This window comes from Falco punctatus, assembly GCF_963210335.1.
Source record: "Falco punctatus genome assembly, chromosome: 7".
Lineage (NCBI taxonomy): Eukaryota > Metazoa > Chordata > Aves > Falconiformes > Falconidae > Falco > Falco punctatus.
Genome location: NC_137587.1, coordinates 24,760,313 through 24,780,052, shown reverse-complemented (window position 1 = coordinate 24,780,052; position 19,740 = coordinate 24,760,313). Strand labels below are relative to the sequence as shown.

Genomic DNA, 19,740 nt, shown 5'->3' with positions numbered 1-19,740 from the left:
TCTTGTGGTATCACCAGCCTAGAATAAAGCAACTCCTAAAGTAAAAAATAAAAAATAAAATTAACAAGACATGTGGTTAGATGTTTTTCTCCCTTTTGCTTTTTCAAATTAGCACATGACACAATGGACCACATCACAGGACGCTGAATTCTTCAGAAAGTCCACTCTAAAGCAAAGCCAGTAACTGCAGGAAGAGCATGCTGGTAACCACAGGAAGGTGTGTACTATGCAATGTGAACACACAGAAATACCATGCACAGACCACTGATGGGAGAACACCAGAAAAGAAGCCAGTTTCATAAATTGTGGGCCTTTTGAGTAAATGTTTCCTACTCCTACACCAAATCCACAAGACGCATTTACAACTCCCAGGTTTTGAGACATGACAGATCTGGAGATCACAGTGACAGGCAGTCTTTTTATGTAGCCATATGGCATATCAATACACCAACCTGCGCAGTTTTATAAGGCTAGGCCAAGGTTGAGAACAACCAGAGTACAGACAAAAAAAGTACATCCAACAGGGACAAACAGCTTCAGCATTAATTTGGAAGGAATTCTCTCTTCCAGGGTTAAAAACTAAGTGCAGCTGTAGCAAAGCCTTCTTCCATCACTCATCAGTGTGCATATAAACTGTTTTCAACTCACAGCTACAGTAACTCTTGCTTGATTTAGTGTCCTCCAAAAGCAAATCCCTGCAGTTCCTCTCTTAACATGTTTTTATTATACCAGTAATTTTCAGTTAGAATTACGAAGTGTAAAAGAGGATGTATCACTGAATTTCACATACTCAACTACCATTTTTTCTGAAGAGTATCCAAGGTCCACATGAGGAGAAAAAAGTAAAACATTACTTCAGAGAGAAACAGCTGTTACCTGCTGCCATGCTTAACACCACCAGTAGTGGAAAATCTTCAGCCTAGACATCCGAGTCCCTGCAATTCTTCACACACCTTCAATGAGCAACTCCTGTTAAAGCTCAGGCAGACTGATCTGAGCTAAATACTTCAGTAACCACAAGGTCTGAGGCAGTACCATACTCCCAGCCTTTAAAAAAAAGCAGCAAAACAAACACCTTTGCAACAGATTTGCAGACCATCACTGAAGCAAACAGTCTGCATTAGCATTTGACCAATATTCAGCACACTAACCAGGCAGCCAAGCTGCTGCTTGCAGTGTGTGGTAATAACACAGTATGTGAAAAGGTGTCCAATGCTTCATGTGTTTTGTTTTGTTTTCCTTTTTCTAAGAGTTAACATTTTTTGAAACCATGCAGTGCATGTACATTTCCCAGACCAGATGACTGCTTCCAACAGTTTCCTTTTTTAGAGGTGTATTTTGAGCCAGAACAGTTCCAAGAAGAAGAGAGAATGAAGAAACAAGAAAAAGGGGCAGCAACCGTGGTTTTGCCTGTTAACACTGACTGGATCCCGTTTCTTCAAACAGGTTTACTTTAGTCATTTGGGGTCTGAATTCAGAGGCTATCAACTTTCTGGCAAATCACATTCAGAAGTGCCTTTTCACCTCATCCTGCCAAATTAAGGCGTTGACATTATTTACTTCTAAAATATCTAATATGGACCATCTCTTACTCTTACAGCCTTACCTTTCCAGAGAGACTTCAGACAGAATCATCAAACCCCAAGTCTCTGGCCCTCTGAAGAGCAGAAATCATGTGTCTGCACATTCCTCACCAGAACTACAAGTGGTGGCAAATGCTGCAGGGGCTCCATTTCAGGTACAACAGACACATCACAGCAATCTCAGCTGTCCTGACCCCTAAGGCAAGAAGGCCCAAAGCACTTCTGCTTCATTACCCTTGAGCTACTGCAGTGAAGCCATAAGCAATATTTGATGTTTGACCACATCTGGAGGAAAAAGGTGATGGAATGACCAGGAACAAAGCTGAGTTTCTGGAAAATGCACTCTTTCTTCTGTCCAGAGCATCCCGATATCCCATCAAAAAGAGGAAGAGACCATTCAGGACAATGGCTTAATGGAAGTATTACCTAGATAGCTAAATAATGTTTAGTTCAACATTTTCTCGCCAGACCTTTTCCTATCTTCTCCTCCTCTTGCAACAGCAGCCAGAGAACAAGCAAATTGTGTTTTAGAATAACTGTTTAACAGAAGAGCACATACTAGTAACCACAGCCCAAAACCAAACAAGAAACTAAAACACCTTCAAATTTGTCTACTGATTTTTTATTATTATTATTTTTTTAAAACTCAAGGGAAGGAAATAACAAAAACCCCAAATGTAACTCTATATTTGCAACAGGCATGATACATACACAAATGAATCCAAAGTCAAACTTATTTACATTAGACACCCCAAAAAAATAAAGAAGCATTTCAAACGCCATAGTGATTCACTAGTCTCATAACTAGCCATTTATTAGATACAAGTCTCGCCAACAAACAGAACTCAGTTATCCAAGTTCCAATTCCAGACACAAAATACATTTCTCATATGTTGTGCATAAATGCAGGAAAAATGAGAAACCAGTAATGGCTTAGTCTAAGCCATATCCCCCACTCTGGAGAACTCCACGGGGGAATTTCTGCTTTAGTTCTAATTTGACATCCTCCTTTCATCTGCCACAGTTTTCCCAAGGTTTTCAAGCAAGTGTTGTTTGGTCATTGCTCATAAAGTTCCTAAGGAAAGCAAAATCATTTATTCCTGAGCAGAAACATATCCTCCCATTCTGCAATGATCTCTGGAGATATCCTTAACATGAAGGGGCTATTAGTTTTCTTCACATCTTCAGCACCCTCAAGTAACAGATATGCATACCAGGACCACAACTGCCTGTAGCAGATTCAAGTCATTTGCTCCACTACTCACAGCACTCCTCTGCAATTCCTACTCCCATTAAAAGACTGTCAAAAACTGTTTTCTTCTCATTTGCTCATCATTCTCTGTTGCTCTGTTCATGTTGCTCTCTGCTCATGTCTTCTACTGCACAGATCTCAAGTTTTCAGACAGAGCTCTAAATGAAAAGCTTTACGATTACTCCACAGCAGCTACCTGTTTGGCTCCTTCAGTGATTTCAGCCTTGATAAGCTTTCAAGAACAGCATTACCTTTGCGATCTATATCCTTCTGTTACACTTGGCTGAAATGGGCTCCGGGCAATCAAAAATTACTGGGATATCAGGAAATGACAAAACAGGAGTGAAAAAGGACATAGATGCATGTGGATTGTGTAACCTTATTTAGCCTTGGTGTTACAACCAGCTAAAGGAAAGGGAAGGGAGAAGCTGGCTGTTTTTAAAGGAACTGGCAAGTCCCAAGCCCAGGTCTCCAGAACTTAAACTGAGAGACCACATGCTGGAGGAGAAGAGGTAAGGACTGATGGACATAGTTGAAATACAGCAAGAAATCACACAGCAGCTTACGAAACTGTGTCTAAAAAAAAGACTACTCAAATAGCAGATCCAGTCTGATTTCAGAAATATAGCAAGTACAAAACTCACCCCAAATAAACTGACATTCAACCAATTGTTAACCTATGGCAGAAAAGGATTGATTCACTCCAATTCTTCATTTGTTACCTAGTAATGGGAGAAGCCATGCAGGACTGAAACATTAACATGAATCTGTATTTACATTACACAAAGGGGTATTGCCATGGTATTTAGAAAGAGCTGTCAGTGCACCACTGACATGCACTGGAGGAGCCTCCTCTGACTTCATTAGACATGGGAAGAGATTGCTCTCCCCTAAAATATTCTTCCTATCTCTTAAAATTCAAACATGAAGCAAGTGGTGAAGATGGTGGCAGAGAACTGCTGGCCACAGAACAAGCTTGCCACACGTTCCCCTCCCCCGGTTGGTTTGCTTAAGTTCAAGAAAACTGTTTTGGCAGTTGTATATGTGAGTCTGTGAAGTTGCTCCTTATGCTACACAGAAACCAAGCCTCCCACCCCCTTCTTTTAAAGCTTTAACAAAACAGTAACTTCCCATCAGGACCGGTTGTACGTTCCACTGAAGATGTGACAGTTTGCAGGCACGGCTCTACAGCATTAACAGAAAAACATTTTGCTATCTTTAGGGTACCAAGTGTGAAACAACACTATTTTTCAGAAAGTGTAATCCACTTTATTTCTCAGCAGAGATGAACAACGGGGGGTGGGGGGGTGGTGGTGGTGCGGAGAATCAGATTTGGCATATACTGTGTAAAACCTTCTCCTGTATATAGATACCCCCTTGTATAAAGAGCAATTCTGACACTCCTGACTTGGCTACAAAGACTTAAAACCCAGCTAGAAAGTTGCAACAGATTATGATAGGCAGGTGAATTTTCACTCCATAGATAGGGTAAAGAGATCAAATGTCTTCTATAATTATCAGCAAGTGCAGTTATGGACTACAGATTTGAGGAATACAGCCAGAACAAGACGGCATAACCCAACTTCTTGGAAAAAAAAATTTGATCTGTAACTCTAAGTAGATACTAACCTACTGTTTCAGATACCACAGTAAAATTTTAAAGCAGTGCCCCACTATAATGACACAGTGCTTAAAGAGACACGTATAACAGGTTGTTTCTCTTACAGAAGCCAGCACACAGTCTTGCTAATGAAACTTTAGGTAAGAAACTTCAACTGAATCATTACTGTTGAGCCAGCAAGTTCACACCTGAAATCGTTTCTCAACTAGTTACAGTGAACCAGGCACTGCTTATTGCATGCAACATGCAAAGATAGCATACAACTGGCACCCCACGTGATGCAACCACCAGGACAAGCACATTTCTTTTATTTCTGCAAACATTTCTGTTTTGCAAAATAACTGAGAAATATTTCAGTCTGGAGTGAGTGAAATGGGATGTAGCAGATCCAACAGCAGACATTTTGTGACAACCTGCAGCTAGAAGTAAACTACAGTATTTCAGCATCAGCATCTTTGAACTATTGTTGCCTTAGAACCCTCCAGGTAACAATCAGGCAAAATAACTTTATTTTGTTTCACACCCACATGTCACAGTCCAACAACAGATGATTATTTATTCAGCTAATCAAAATTTGATTACTTGCATGTGACAAGAGCAACTCCCTAGACAGAAACTGTTGCGTGCAGATGCTATATTATTGCAGAGCCACAGGTATTTTCTTGACTTTGGTAATGAACCACCTTAAAATTCTCTGCTGCTCTTTGTTTATGTTGAGAAATGCCACAGCCACATCAGACAGCACCGTAAATTCAGTCTCTCTTGATATGTGCATGATGACGCACAGCATTTTAGTAAAGAGACTACACGAAGACATTAAAGGTAGCCATCTTTTCAACTTGCCCCTGCTCTTTGAAAAACAAATTTTAACATCCATTTACAAAGAGAAGAAAGTTTTATTTTACAACACTACATAATACAAGCAGGATGACACCAGGATACTGCCCCCTTTCACCCCAAGAAATGATACAAAGCCTAACTCAGTTAATACTAACAGTTATTTTGGGTTACTTAATTGCTGTTTGGACCCTACAGTATTTTCAGTTCAGTTCTCAGTGGGGAAATCCACCACTACCTGTGGTCATTCAGCTGCCTCTGCACAGAGGACAAATGCGTCTTTTATTGGCTCACAGACCTCTTCAACAAGGCTGTCTCGCAGAATTACACAGAGAAGTTTCACCTCCTTTGCTTGCTTTTTCCTATTCAGAAAAAAAATGAGAACCGTAGTGCTCTTCCCAGCATAAAATCCACCCACAACTCTACTATGCCAGAAATCCTCCAATTCAAGACAAAATAACTATTTAATGAGTTTTGATCAAAAACACAATCAACTGCAGAGCAATCATTGCACCTACAAAAAGCTCTTGGGTCACTCTTACCTTTGCTCCCTGTTTAACCACTCAGGTGAAAGAGTTGCTAGTCATAAACTGCTAATGTAAACTCAGAGAAAGTGAACCTAAGAAGTATTTTATTTTAGAGGCAGCATTATTTTTGTTTTCTTAAAGTAGTGGAATTAGCCCCATAGGAAACATCAGAGGTTGCCTCCAACACAGTAAACTATCAGCAACTTAAATGGGCAGTATTTACACTATAGTTCACAGTAAGAGAGAAGGGACAACACTAAAGTAAAAAAGCCAATGGAGTCTGCTGCCATGAAGAGTAAACTGCTTCCCTTGAAAAGAAGTGAAAGCCCTTCTACATTGGACTACTATGAGTCAGTGGCTTTTATTTCTTGCCAGATAGTAAGGCTTTAAAGTAATCTTTCATAGTCTAGGAGTCAATGTTTCAGTCCTTCGAGATCATCACAAAGCAGATGTCTGAAGACAGTACAGAGAAGCTTGTTTTTCAGACACTTAGTAAAGCAATTTCTCACTAGAAGAAGTATTTTAGAAGTTACTACTCATTAAACAACCTGAGCAGTAATATCATACAAAAGGACAAATACTCAATCAGCTGTTGCACCATCCAAATTAAGCACAACTTCAAAGTTGTTAAGCTACTCAGGAGGCACACAGGCAGGACAGAACACCACCCTTAAGGGACTTCAGTAGCAAGGACAACCCACCTCAGAGGACAGTAGCCTGATGGGCTATGATCCCTCACTCCATCCTGGGCTAGCTACCTGATCTTTCTTTTTCAGTTGTGCCGCTGATTTCATCCAACTGTTAAACCTTTCTGATTTCAAGCTCTCCAACTGGGCTATTTACTGACCCCTATCTAGAGGAGACCATCAAGAGGTTTAAATATTCAGCACCACAAACCCTCTTGATCTTCCTGCATAAAAAGCTATCAAACACAAGTAGCTACTGCACTTGCCCTTACTCCCATGTAAATTTCTGTAATTGAGCTTCAAATGAAAAGTTCACCATTGTCACTTCATTATAAGTCTTATTATAACTACAAAGTATTTGGTGGCTTAATCATAAGTGAAAACAAGATTTAATTCCAGTTTGATATTCCAAATTTGAGAGTCATCCGAGTAAGTGACAAAAAGATCAGCAGCTGGCTTACAGTATCTTCCCAATTAATACAGATGCTAATTTCATGCATTGCTTAATACTCAGCTTTGCTGAATCAGAATTCTGATGTCTGTCACCTACCTGCAACAAATTTTCCAGGTCAACCAGAAGATAATGGGAAGCAGCAAGAAAAACAAAAGGAAACCTAAAGCACTCAGTGATCATAAATTGCAAATAGAAGTCCAGAGGTATTCCAGGGGTATATGTATGACTACTACCATACATACAACTACTTTTACAGAGGAATTCCTAGCTTTCTGCTATGTATTCTAGTTACTTAGAAAAAGAAAAAAAGTGTTAATTTCATTAGCCTTTTACACAAATTATTACTGGATTATAAATAAGTACAGGACCACTAAACACAGGTTTTGTACAGTTTTATAAGATTGTTGTTTGCACAAAACCTGGCAGCCTGAATCCTAGCACGTGACGATGCTTACTCCATTAATACAAATGCACAGAATCTACTTTGACTGCAGCTTTGCATTGCTACGATTCTTCTGGGGTGCAAGCTCTGCTAGAAAGCTTCTCTCTTCCTTAGTTTTGGTGCTGCTGTTAGATTTTCTCCTTGCACATATTGACCCCCACACACCCTAAGCAGTCAAATAATAATAAAAAAATTACCTACTTACAGGTTTTCTTACAGACATGTGCTTTCTCCACAGACATTTAAAATGCACTAGATTAAGATGGATGTAGTGTAACGCAGCGTATCACGAAGGTAAACTGTTTAGTCTTGTTTATCAGGAGAGTTAAATTCCCAAACCATACTCAAAAAAACCCACAAGCCCCACACTTCCTCCATATATTCCTCACATAGAATTTAGCAGGAATAGAGTTTTAAAGTACTCAAATTGCTGTAATTACACCAGTTATTTTAACTCACTACTTTTATATTTATCTCTATGCCTTTATCTTGTTCCTTGTGTCTGTATTGTCCTCCTTCATGCTCATAGAGGATCACAGAGCATGTTAAACCAGTCAGTAATTGACAGCTAGCTCTGTTATTTGTGTGAACCTTTCAGCTGTTTTTGGACACATCCATTTGCAGCACAGGCTTGTCACCATATCCAAAACTGCATACAATGACTGAAGTTCACAGCCATGTAACCCTCTGGTGAGTACCATGAGCCATGTCACAACTACTTCACACTTCCCAAAGTAGCAGATACAGATTTGATGAACTAAAGAGTACAAGCTCAGCTCTAACACTTTTGAATGGTGTTAGAATAATAAGATAAAATCCTTAAACGTGACAACTTATTTTGATGTTGAGTTCCCTTTTTTGGTTGGTGGGGTTTTTGGGTTTTTTTTTTGGGGGGGTATGGGATGTTTTTTTGTTGGGGGGTTTCTTAAGTGGCAGGTTGCCAAATAACCTACCTACAAGTATTCATTAGTTGCTTATTTACTTTTTCCAAAATGTGGTGATACAACACACACTCAACAGCTATTTAGCTTACACTGCTATAAATTGTTAACTAGCAAGAGAGAATTCAAACTTATCAGAAAGCAGCACTGGAAACTTCTGAAAGCTAAAAGTGTATCTGGCTAGCAGCAGCAGACTGCAGCAGATGAGATTAGTTCTCATCTATAAATGATGGGGCAGCCCAGAAAAAAAACTGTTGCAGGTATGCAATCCTGGATCTTAATCCCAGGAATCTGAATGCATCTCCTGAATATATCACCCTGCCCCTCATCTTCTATAGCATTAGATTTAGTTAACAGCAAGTTTTAACTGACATTTTAAGAGTCATTTTTGAGGGCCACTGATATATTACATAATTTGAAATCAGTAATCATTACAGATGTGTAGGACTAGCCCTACTCAGGCTCTTGGCCCACTGCTGTGTTTCTAGGAGACCTCAGCTGGTTTAGACAATCCCTTCTGAATTGGGCAAAAATGTCTATTAATAAAGTGCCTCTCTCATTCTTCAGTGCACTGAGCTCTGCTTGTTGAACCTAAAGCCTACTATTTAAAAGTACAGCAGCCAGATTTTTTGTGCCATTTGTTCCCGTACTTGAAAACCGTTTGTTAGACTGACTCTGCTGAGTGGCTAAACCCAAGCAAAATATCTTCACTTCTTTTTTTTTGCAGTAATCTCTTTACAAACAAACGGGTCAAGAGGTAATAATTATAGATGCTTTTCTTCTCTTATAAAGAATTACAATATTTTAAAAAGGTTAAAATCCAGACTCTCACATAAAATAACAATAATAATAAAAAAATAATCAAACCCACTCCAGTTAAAAGTTATGGCTTCAGTGTTCTATACCATAGATGCTGATCTAACCACCAAACCACCAGTACTTCCCAGGCTGCCTTTAACGCTGTGATCAGCATGACAGACTCAGCCCTCCGCCAATTCCATTTCTACTAGGCCCAGCTATAGACAACAATCCAACCAACTCTACTTCACCCTGATTCAGCATCTAATCAAAAGAAAATTCATGCAGTTCCCCCCACCCCACAAGTTATACACAGCCACTTCCAGATTATGAAATATTTATATATGTATATGTATATTAAAAGGATGGACATTGATTTCCAAATCCACACCCCGTCATGAGATTCTGCCAAGCACTGAATGCCTCTTGGGAGATGCAGAGTACACTCAGCCCCTGCGATGCAGTCCCCGAGGAGTATCATATTAAGCAGTCATTAAAGAGCCCACAGAGACTGCAGAACTCACTGTATCTACAAGACCTTTTCTCTCTGTCTTTTAAAGTGGCTACTAGATCTGGTTACTTATTCTTAGCAGTGGGGAAGTCATGAATTTGCCTACTCTTACAGCCAAGCGTAAGGGAAGGAGAGGACAAACATCTAAATTCAGACTGTCACCAGAATCATTTGGGTTGATAGTAATGACCATTTGTCAGTAAATTTTGTCTAACCCTCCATTTTAATTTTGGGACATAAATGGAAAAGCATGGGTACATAATGTACCTTAACATAATTCCAGCTCATGATCTTCCTATAGAGCAGACTCGAAGCACACTCCTTATCAAAGCAAATTCCATTTTAGATATATATATGCATTTAACAGCAACAAATTTAAAGGCCTTTCGAAATGTACCCCACATCAAAGAGGGTAAGACAAGACAGTCTGAAAGTCCTCATCTGAGCCTTCCAGGCATATGGCATGGGTTTGAACCTGGTGCAGTCCCCACTGAATCCTCCTCCTTTCTACTGAGAGCTGCACCTGCCAGTGTAGGAGTTCTTGCACTCAACAGCTTCTCCAATGACAGAGCAACTTCCTCAGCTGTGACTTCAGTTTCAGGGGGCTTTTTCCTTTTCTAAATAATTTCCACCCCTTTGATGTGGTGAAGTTTTTAATACATACAATTCTTAAAAAAAACCAAAAAACATCTTCTGTGGAAACTGGATGTAATGAAGTCAGTCAAAACGCACCTTAAGTACCAGTCTGAAGATGAAAACTTCACTTGCCTTTGTTCTCGGAGAGTTTCAGTTTCCCAAGTGAAAGGTTTTAGAGCACAGGAAAAAGATTCTTCACATAATCTAGTAAACCCAGGCTGCCAATTGCAGAGTGTGGATTTCATTTATAATTCTTATGAAAAGACTTTTTATATTTCATCCATGACCGTCCGTAATTGTTTACTATGAACACTTTGCTGCAAACTCCATTCCTGAACTTGTCGAGCAGTAAAACCTGTTGCAAGTGAACACCAGAGGGAGCAGTGAACATTCGTCTGGTCGATAGGTTTTAAATTGGACATGGAACAATATGGTACAGGAAACCTTGCGGAAACTTAAAAATGGTTATTGGGGGCTCTATATTACAGCTAGAATACATTGCTAATCCAATCTAATTGCCCACCAGAACAGGGTCAACAAAAAATAAAAACAAGTGAGCAGATACACTTTGAATGATGCAAGCTTAGTTGTGCCACATCTGCCACCACCTCAGTCCACTTTCTGATGACACCAAAAGATTTATAAACTCTTCTGAGACTATAAAGCTTTTATACAAAACGCTGGTATATGTTTAGATAGATTATATGGAACTGAAAATATACCCAAGAAAGAAGAGACGGACACAAAATGGAATGTGAAAAAACCCAGGCATTCTTATATATAAACACACAGTTCAAACTCTGTAAGATAAAAACCAAGAAGAGAGTTAAGACACATAAGAGAAGATGAAATCAAGAATAAATACACCAACATATCAGCAATGAACAAGTAATTACAGCATTATCTCAAATATTATTCTACTAATCCGCCAAAGACAGTTAAAAATGCTTGCAAAGACAACAATAGAAGCGTGGTTACAATCATAAAAACACAGATCAGAAAGCTCCCACCACACATAAATAAAAACCCCCAAAACACTTTAAGGAATTGAACAAAAAAAAGAAAATTTAATTTTTCTCGGGCCTTCATCTTTGCACTACAGCATGCAGCCTACCAGATGTAGGAGTTCCTGGGGTATTTCTCACCAGGACCCTGACTTCAGCAGGGGTTCCGAGGGCTTTAATTCCCTGATCCAGAAACAGAAGGGCTCCTTCCACATCTGCTAGACACCTGGATTAAACTGGTTTCTCAGATTGCCCCAATATGAGTCATAGCATTCAAGGCCATGATAGTTAGCCTGGTTTTGTGCCACTCCAGAAAAGTTTGGCTCACCATACTATGCCGAGTGCAACCCAGAACTGCAGACATCATAAACCCTTCAGTTCTGACTGCAAGGGGTTCCTTGCAAGCACCCGTGTCTCATGCAAGAGACGAAGCTGACCTGTAGCAGAAGCCTGCTCAGCATGTGGCTTCATTACCTGTCTGGAGAACACTGATTAAAACTGACCATTTTCACACAGCACTTCATTTAACGAAGACATTTGCATTCCCCCCCATGGAGAAGATTTGCTCATAAAGACTCTGTCTAAAGGACAATCAGAGCAAGCTCTGATGATGATGGATCGCTGGTGATGAAATGAGCTTTTAAATACTGCAGTTCCAGATGTTGCTACAGAGGCCAGTTCTTGTGAGCCACTGCAGAAGTGTGCTGGCAGCACATTCTTATAAGCATGGATGACGCCCTGTTGCTCAGACATCTATACATTCCAATCATACAGACTTTAGCATTGACTCAAAAACCTGCTTTAGTTTTTTGTGTTGAATGAGCAACAGCTGCAACTGGAAACAGAAACACATGAGAGAAGTTCTTAACACAAGAACACACCACCCCAAGGCTATCCTTGCGTAGCGTTTTCCTCTAGCCCACAGCCTACACTCTCTCCCTTGGATTAACACAGCTAGTCACTGTATTCACTGTGTGCCACTATTTGCTCATAGCTGAACATACAAATTTGGCATGTAAGAAATGGCTCTCAGAAGAACTGTGAAGGAAAATCTAGACTTCTGGGTATTTGGTATGTCTCTAATTTTGGCTGCTGTCATGCCAGGCACTTAGCACAGATGATGTGCCATGCTTTGAATCTGCACCATCTGCTGCTCATTAGCTGACAAAGGCAGCAACATGCCATCTCTCCACTAGCTGTTGCTCATTAGCTGACAAAAGCCATCTTCAGTGTTCACATTGTTCTTTCTGTAATAATGTAATACAAAGATGTACAAAGAGCAGAGGAAACAAAGATGACAGAGTAAATTATAAGCTTAACTAAGAACATTAGTGTCCTGGTTTCAGCTGGTATAGAGTTAATTTTCTTCTTAGTAGCTAGTACAGTGCTGCGTTTTAAATTTAGTATGAGAACAGTGTTGATAACACACTGATATTTTTGGTTGTTGCTAAGTAATGTTTATACTAAGACAAGGACTTTTCAGTTTCTTAGGTCCTGCCAGCAAGAAGGCCACAGGAGTGCAAGAAATTGGGAGGGGACACAGCCAGGACAGCTGACCCGAACTGGCCAAAAGGGTACAACATCATGCTCAGTATATAAAATGGGGGGAGTTGGCTGGGACCTGCCAGCCACTGCTTGGGGACTACAGCTGGGCACTGGTCAGTGGGTCGTGAGCAACTGTATTGTACATCACTTGGGGTTTTTTTTTCACTTCTGGATTTTATTCCTTTCTCCCTCTCTCTCCCTTTCTCATTACAATTATTTTAAATTACTAAATTGTTCTTATCTCAACCAACAAGTTTTACCTTTTCCCCCATATCTCCTCCCCATTCCTATTGGGTGGGAGGCAGCCAGCGAGCAGCTGTGTGGTACTTAGTTACTGGCCGGGGTTAAACCACAATTAGTGTACTCTCATATCTCAAGGAGAGAAATCCTTCCAACAGCTGGATGCAGGTCTTGGTACCAAAGGAGTTTGTCAGCAGGCAGGTAAAAAGGTCAGCACTAAAGATAATCCATTTATCTCAAAATGTTTTGAAACATGTAAGCACACATTTCTAATCTCTTTCCATCCAGGTTCTCTATTTTGTGCCATTTTGGATCTTCTGTATCTGACAACAGAGTGGCTGACAGCATACAGCTCCCACCTTGACCAGTGTGAGCCTGAATCCATAAGCTCTGCAGGAAAGTCCCGTTGGTAAAGATTCTGCATTTGTCAAGAGGAGCCTCAGCTTCCATTACAAATCATCTACACAGCTAAAAAGCAATAGTAGTAGTAGTAGTAGTAGTAGTTAAAAGCCCACTAACATTTAAAAGAAACCGGCATGACCGTTACTGGACTACACAGGTTGATGAGCAATCCAACCGATGAGAACCAGCAGAGTCAGGGGGAATGAACTACAAAAGCGTTCTCCATTTTGGGAGACACATTGATACTAGCAGATTACTCAAGCTACAGAGAACTGGAAATACTCACAAAACATTTACACTGCTATGGTCAATTAATTCTTTTTCAAGCTCAATTAGTGGCTTGGAGGAAAAGCCAAAGAGATACTCTGCTTCAAGGAGAAGCAGTTCTTATTTACAATGAGAAGTCACCGTCTCAGCTTATTTCCTCCCTCTTAGGCCTTTTCTCAACAGCCCCCCCCCAGACAAAACCAGGTAAATTTTTTTCTGTCGTCACAGCACCATGACAGAAGGCAAGAGTACAAGAAGTGTTCTGTGCACTAAACAGCATACAGATAGCTGGTATGGGAAGCGTTAAACTGATCACGGGTCAGGGCACAGAGGAAGCAAGAAAGATGACAGATGGTATGGATTCGGGCAAGCATGGGAGATGATGAAAAAGCCCACAAAATAACATGGTTAATAGAGATAGTCCTTCAAAGCAGGAGTCAGAAAAAGGACAAAAGGAAGAGAGGGAAGAGATAAGACATGAATGGACAAGGTGCCAGTAATTGTGCTTTGCATCTTATTTCATCCTCACACCCAAACCAGCACTTTTCACTTGCTGGCCACAGAAAGTGAGAACCAGACCATAAATTCTAAGTTTTCCTGTTTGAAGGGGAACACACAAGATGAGGTAGTACAGCAATAGAATTGATAAAACATTGCTGGGCATCGACATTCAACTGAAAGGCAGTCCAAAGAAAGAGAGAAAGACTTTGCACATAACCACACAGGAGCACGCATGAAACTTCCTCAGTGGTCATGACAAAACGCAGCATACTTGTCTTCACAGAAATAGCAGTTCACAGTACCAAATGAATCCTGTAACTGAACTCCTATTCACACACAAACACTTTAAAGCAAGGTTAAAGCCTTTTAATCTGAACTAGTTAGTTGATGAATTACAAACAAAGCATCTTAAAGCACAGCTCATAGTAGTAACACACTGGGAACTCAGCCATCGCATGCTGCTGCTAATGCAACTCTTACAGCTTTGCCTTGACTATCCACAGCTCAGCTATTGCAAAGCAACATCACAGCAGAAAACAACTCCAATTTTGCTGCAAGGTATGCTCTAGTAAGTAGAGCCCTATTCTGATAGGAGGAAGGTAACAAAACTTATCCTAAAACAATTAAAAAAATGTTATATTTATACACACACACACTCCAGCCCTTGTAAGGCTAGCTTGACACTTTCAAGCATGGCTGTCCTCCCTGGAGTTGCCCGATACAAGTAACACAACACACACTGATACAACAATAGCACCACATGTGATACACACACACACACATTTTGAATGTCAACTGTTCTTACTTTTCAGTTGCTGTTTCTGCAGTCAAGAACAATAATTCCTGGGCTCCTACGTTTCCCCTCTGCCGCTCACTAAGACCAGAGGATCTGAATGTTCATCACATTGCACATCTTTACAAATTGTTTTGTTCAGCTTCTATCTCATCACTCGAAGCTGATCATGTACTAGGAAAAAAATTTTCCCAGTGCACATATTTAAACTCTAGAATAGGTGCCCAGTGAAGCTGCGGACTCTTCATCCTTGGTAATGTGCAAAACTTGACTTAGACAAGGTACTGAGCAACCCTGATCCAAGTTAGTCCTGCCCTGAGCAGACAGCTGGACCAAATGACCTCCACAGTCCTTCCCAGCCTATAATAATGTAGGAGCCTATCTTTACAGATTGACATAAACTGGAGGGGGGAGAAAAGACGTGATTTTTCTCCTTCCTTCTTCCTTCTCCCTTCTCAGAAGACACTAGGGCTGCCTTTCAATGCCTTAATTTTGGGCTAGGAACTCCTCTAACACCAGATTTGTGCTGTATAAGCCCATCCAAATTTTGATTACTTTCTGATGTAAAAGACTGCTTGCTAACACTATAACAGTACACCAAAAGAATGGGACCATTTTCAAAATTCATCGAAAGAGCAAGTGAAACTTTTTTTAGCTACATACATATGTGAGCATATACATACAGTGTAAGTGACTGAATTGTCCCTCTGAAGGTATTAGCAAGGCTAGGTGCTTAGCTGGATTCAAAAGGGATGTTTCCTGGGCCACAAGGATCATCCATGCTTGAGACAGTAATCCAACTGCCTCAATTCAGACATAAAACAACAACTAACAACAGAAAACCTTCCCAGCCTCCTTACTAATGCTGCAATTCTTTTCTCCCAGTGACTCCTCTCACACCCCATGTCTCTGCCATATTACACTGACTGTAGCTACACCAGCATATTCAGCATCCCATACACACGGTGGTTAGTTCATTAGATATACTTCTTATGGCAGCATACACAGAGTTAAAAGCTGCCTACTGGAACAGAGAGGATGGAGATGCAGAACAGGCAGCTTGAAGCTCTCTGGATGCATTACAGAACCTTGTCTGCATGAACATTAATTTCTTGTTTGAAGATTCAAGTAAGCACTTATTTCCATTCTGTTTTGGCTTATCTGACCTGTTAACAGCAGGCTAGCACAGAATAAGAATCCCTTGCTCTCCGTCCTGTCTCTTTTCCATGCTAATTTCACATTTATGAAGGTGATCAGATAGCGGATAGATGTATAGGAAGAGGAAAGAATAGTCTAATTATCTCTGTTAATTTGGGCAGGATCAAAAGGATGCTCATCCAGAAAACCATCAGCCAGTCAAGTGGGCTGGAAGTATTTAAAGAAAAGGAAAAAAAAGGACAATTCTGCAGAAACTTAAATTCATAGTTGTGGCATAGCCTAGATCAGTGAGCTTCATTTGAGGTGGTTGTGACAAGAACAACTTTTATAACTGTCATTTTCCAGCTATTTATATTTTATTGTCACTTACTATGTTCATTACTGTCTGCAATTCACTAGATCAAACCTATTTTGGTCAGGAAATTTTTTAACAGAGTCACAAAGCATATTTTCCTGTTGCTGATTCATGGGTAAATACCCAGCACAGCCTTCATTAAGAAAAACTTCTTTAACGTTAATGAAAATCTTCATTAAGATTTTATAGTTGTACTGCTGAAACAAAATTCATGCAAGGCAGAGGATGAAAACATTCTTAAAGATAGAAAATGTTGTGATTTGCTATCCTATAAAAACAGAAGTACCATCATTCAGCTTGTTTTAAAAACTTGAAACAGAATACCAGAAGTCATGCTAGCAGCATATTCAGGACCCAAATAATGAGGAACCTGAGAGTTACATAGCTGTTACAATCAGGAACATCTCAATGACAGGTACACTTTGAACTCTGGACATTTTTTATTCTTGCCAAAGCTCCCACTAATTTAAATTCAGCTAGGTTTTAAACAGATATGCATGACAATGATCAATCCTTGCAACAGGTCCGTCCTTTTCTAAGATGTTAAAAGCTAAGAAAAAGAAAGTTAACCTGTCTTCAGTGTTGTAACATCAGCCTGATGCTTTATAAAAGTTGCAAAGCATCAGATGTTTTATACAGATGCTTTTAATGCCTTAGAAAGGGAGAAAAGCTCACTGGCTTTAAGTAGAACTATGTATGGAGATTTCCACAACATAGTTATTAAAGCCCCCTTATTTTAAAAGGGATGGATAACTGGAGTTAAAGAAGAAATATCAAGTTGAAAAAGCAAGAGTATTTAACAAAACATGGTATTTCTAGTCAGTTAATTTGGAAGAAGCTATTCTTTCTTCCCTCTGCTCCAGAAGCGAAGCTAATAATGTCTTGGAAGTGTCCTGGGAAAGGTAAGCTTATCATTTGGTTTAAGTTTAATGAAAAACGCCATAAAGTACATATGTAAAGCAGCAACATCTGTTAGACGAAAAGCAGTAACTTACTTGTCAGAAATTACTCAGTTGCTCTAGAACCACATGAAATTTAAGGATTTTTCTACTCCCAACTAGATTTCAAATCATAGCGTTATGCTGCAGCATAATCTTGCTGTCTAGGTAAAACATGTAGGCTAGAAAGTTTCACACTAACTAATGGCTCAACAATAATATTTAAGTTTAATTAAACTAAAGCTTAATTAATGCTAAGAAAAAGATGAAGTCACAGGGGAGAACCAGATCCAACCTTTTTGAACTCTCTAGAACTGGGAGTTCTATAGGGAGGTTTAAAACATGTAAACATTATTAGCCAATTCATTTGGTCTGTTTTCCAGAAAGTTAGTATTATATTTCAAAGGATTAAGAATTACAACAGGAGAGAGCAAAGATAACAGCATACAGTCAACAATTTTGAAATGAAAGGGACTAATCTTGATGGTAGCAAACATCAACTTATAGCACTAAGCCACTGTGCTGAAGCGTATACACAGAATCCCTAAAAATCACAGCGCATCACTATTCCACTAATTGTAAGTCAAGTCTGTCTCAAATTATCCATCTGTGAATAGGGGTTTAGGTACCTGCTACCAACTTCTGTGTTAAAATAGGACAATTTGAAGAGCATTAAAGACCTGAAATAATAAGAGAGGCTGTACATTTTTTCTAACGACAGCTAAATTACAAAAGTGGAAGTAGCTTTGTTACTTACCTAATACACACTACAGAACATGCCAGTAACACTACCTAGCGAAGCTTTGTGATATTAAACATGTTAAGGTCATAGCAACAGTCACTTACGGCATTCCTTCTCATCACTGTCATCAAAGCAGTCTGGAAGCCCATCACACTGCCAGGCCCCTGGGATACAGCGCCCATTACTGCACATGAAGTTTCCAGGAATGTTGCATTCATTTGTGAAGTTATTCCCAGGCAACAGTTGGCTTTCTGCAAGAAACAAAAAAAGAAGGAAGTTTACAGGGGATGTTTAAAAAAGCAGCAAAAGCAGTCACTGAGCAAGCTGTTTATCAGTGGTTGAATGAAGACAAGACAAATGGATCTTGACCATGGTTATTTTGTCATTATCCTACCAATATCCTGAGTATGGTACTTGGAAGCACTTTCTTTTTCCTAAATTATCATTTTACCTGTTCTCCATTCATACTCCCCATTTCACAGATTTCTTTCTTCCTGTTCGCTTTCTAAGAACGTACATGAGGCCTTTATGTATCCTCAGATCAAAGCACAGTTTGTTAAAAAAAAATAAAAATCTCTCCACAGGGTTGGTCTAAACACAAGTAAAATAGGTGAGGCTACAAAAACTCGGCTCCATAGTCCAATGCTTTTGTCAGATCAGTACTTAGCTTGCAGCTTGTGGTTGTTGTTGTTACCCAAGGGCTACAAACTAGGTAACACATTGACTAATTCATACTAGGTTTTCAATTAAGTTTGAAACATAGTGCTGCTAACCAAAGTAGGAATTGAGCTTCTTGGTGTTAATATAGTCACCTGGCATACATCTGTCCACAGGCTAGTAAAGCAGTTGGCACACTGAGTGTCTGCCAAGTGGACGGAGTTACTAGTAGCAGGATACTGGAGATCAAAAGAACCGTGCTGGAGGGAAAGCTAGAGATTTACTTCAAGGTTAAGGACAGCTCTGACCAGTCATTTTAATCTATCCTGTTGCCCACTTTGTGTATTGTTTTTAGAATGCAGATATCCAAGGAACACAAACTTCAGTGAAGGAAGATAAGGACACTCAATGGTTTTAACAAGCATCCAAATAGCACATCATGTTGTTGAGCTGGGAGGAAGCTACAAGACAAGGCAGAGGATGAGAGAACGAATATGCCCTCCTCTTCCTCTGTCACATTCCACGCTAGTCCCAGACAACAAACACTCGAAGAGGCAAAAACCAGAAATACAAACCTTCCCATATAAGGGTGGTAGTGTCACAAAAATATGCCCCCTCCCAACCACGTATCTTCATGGTTCGAAACCAAGAAGAAATTAAGCTGATGTGCAACTTAATCATTTACCCATTTTGAGGATAATTGCATGATTTTTGGAACCCTGTGGAAGTGGAGAGCTGCAGTCAGTTCCCTCCATTGTCCACCCTACACCAGCTTGCCTTCTGCTCTGTTGGAGTCTAGCTGCTGCCTCTCCCCAGGAAGGCCTGAGCACCAGGGGTGTGGAGAAGCACT

General features: G+C 40.0%; 1 protein-coding gene across 3 annotated transcripts in view; it reads right to left on the bottom strand.

Moving 5' to 3' along the window:
- LDLRAD3 (low density lipoprotein receptor class A domain containing 3) overlaps window positions 1-19,740 on the bottom strand; it is a 137,313-nt gene that overhangs the window by 59,639 nt on the left and 57,934 nt on the right. For all 3 annotated transcript variants that reach the window (XM_080395490.1, XM_080395491.1, XM_080395492.1), the window contains exon 2: window positions 18,338-18,484. In XM_080395490.1, the coding sequence (XP_080251616.1) occupies window positions 18,338-18,484 (147 nt within the window). The remainder of the gene's footprint in view (window positions 1-18,337; window positions 18,485-19,740) is intronic.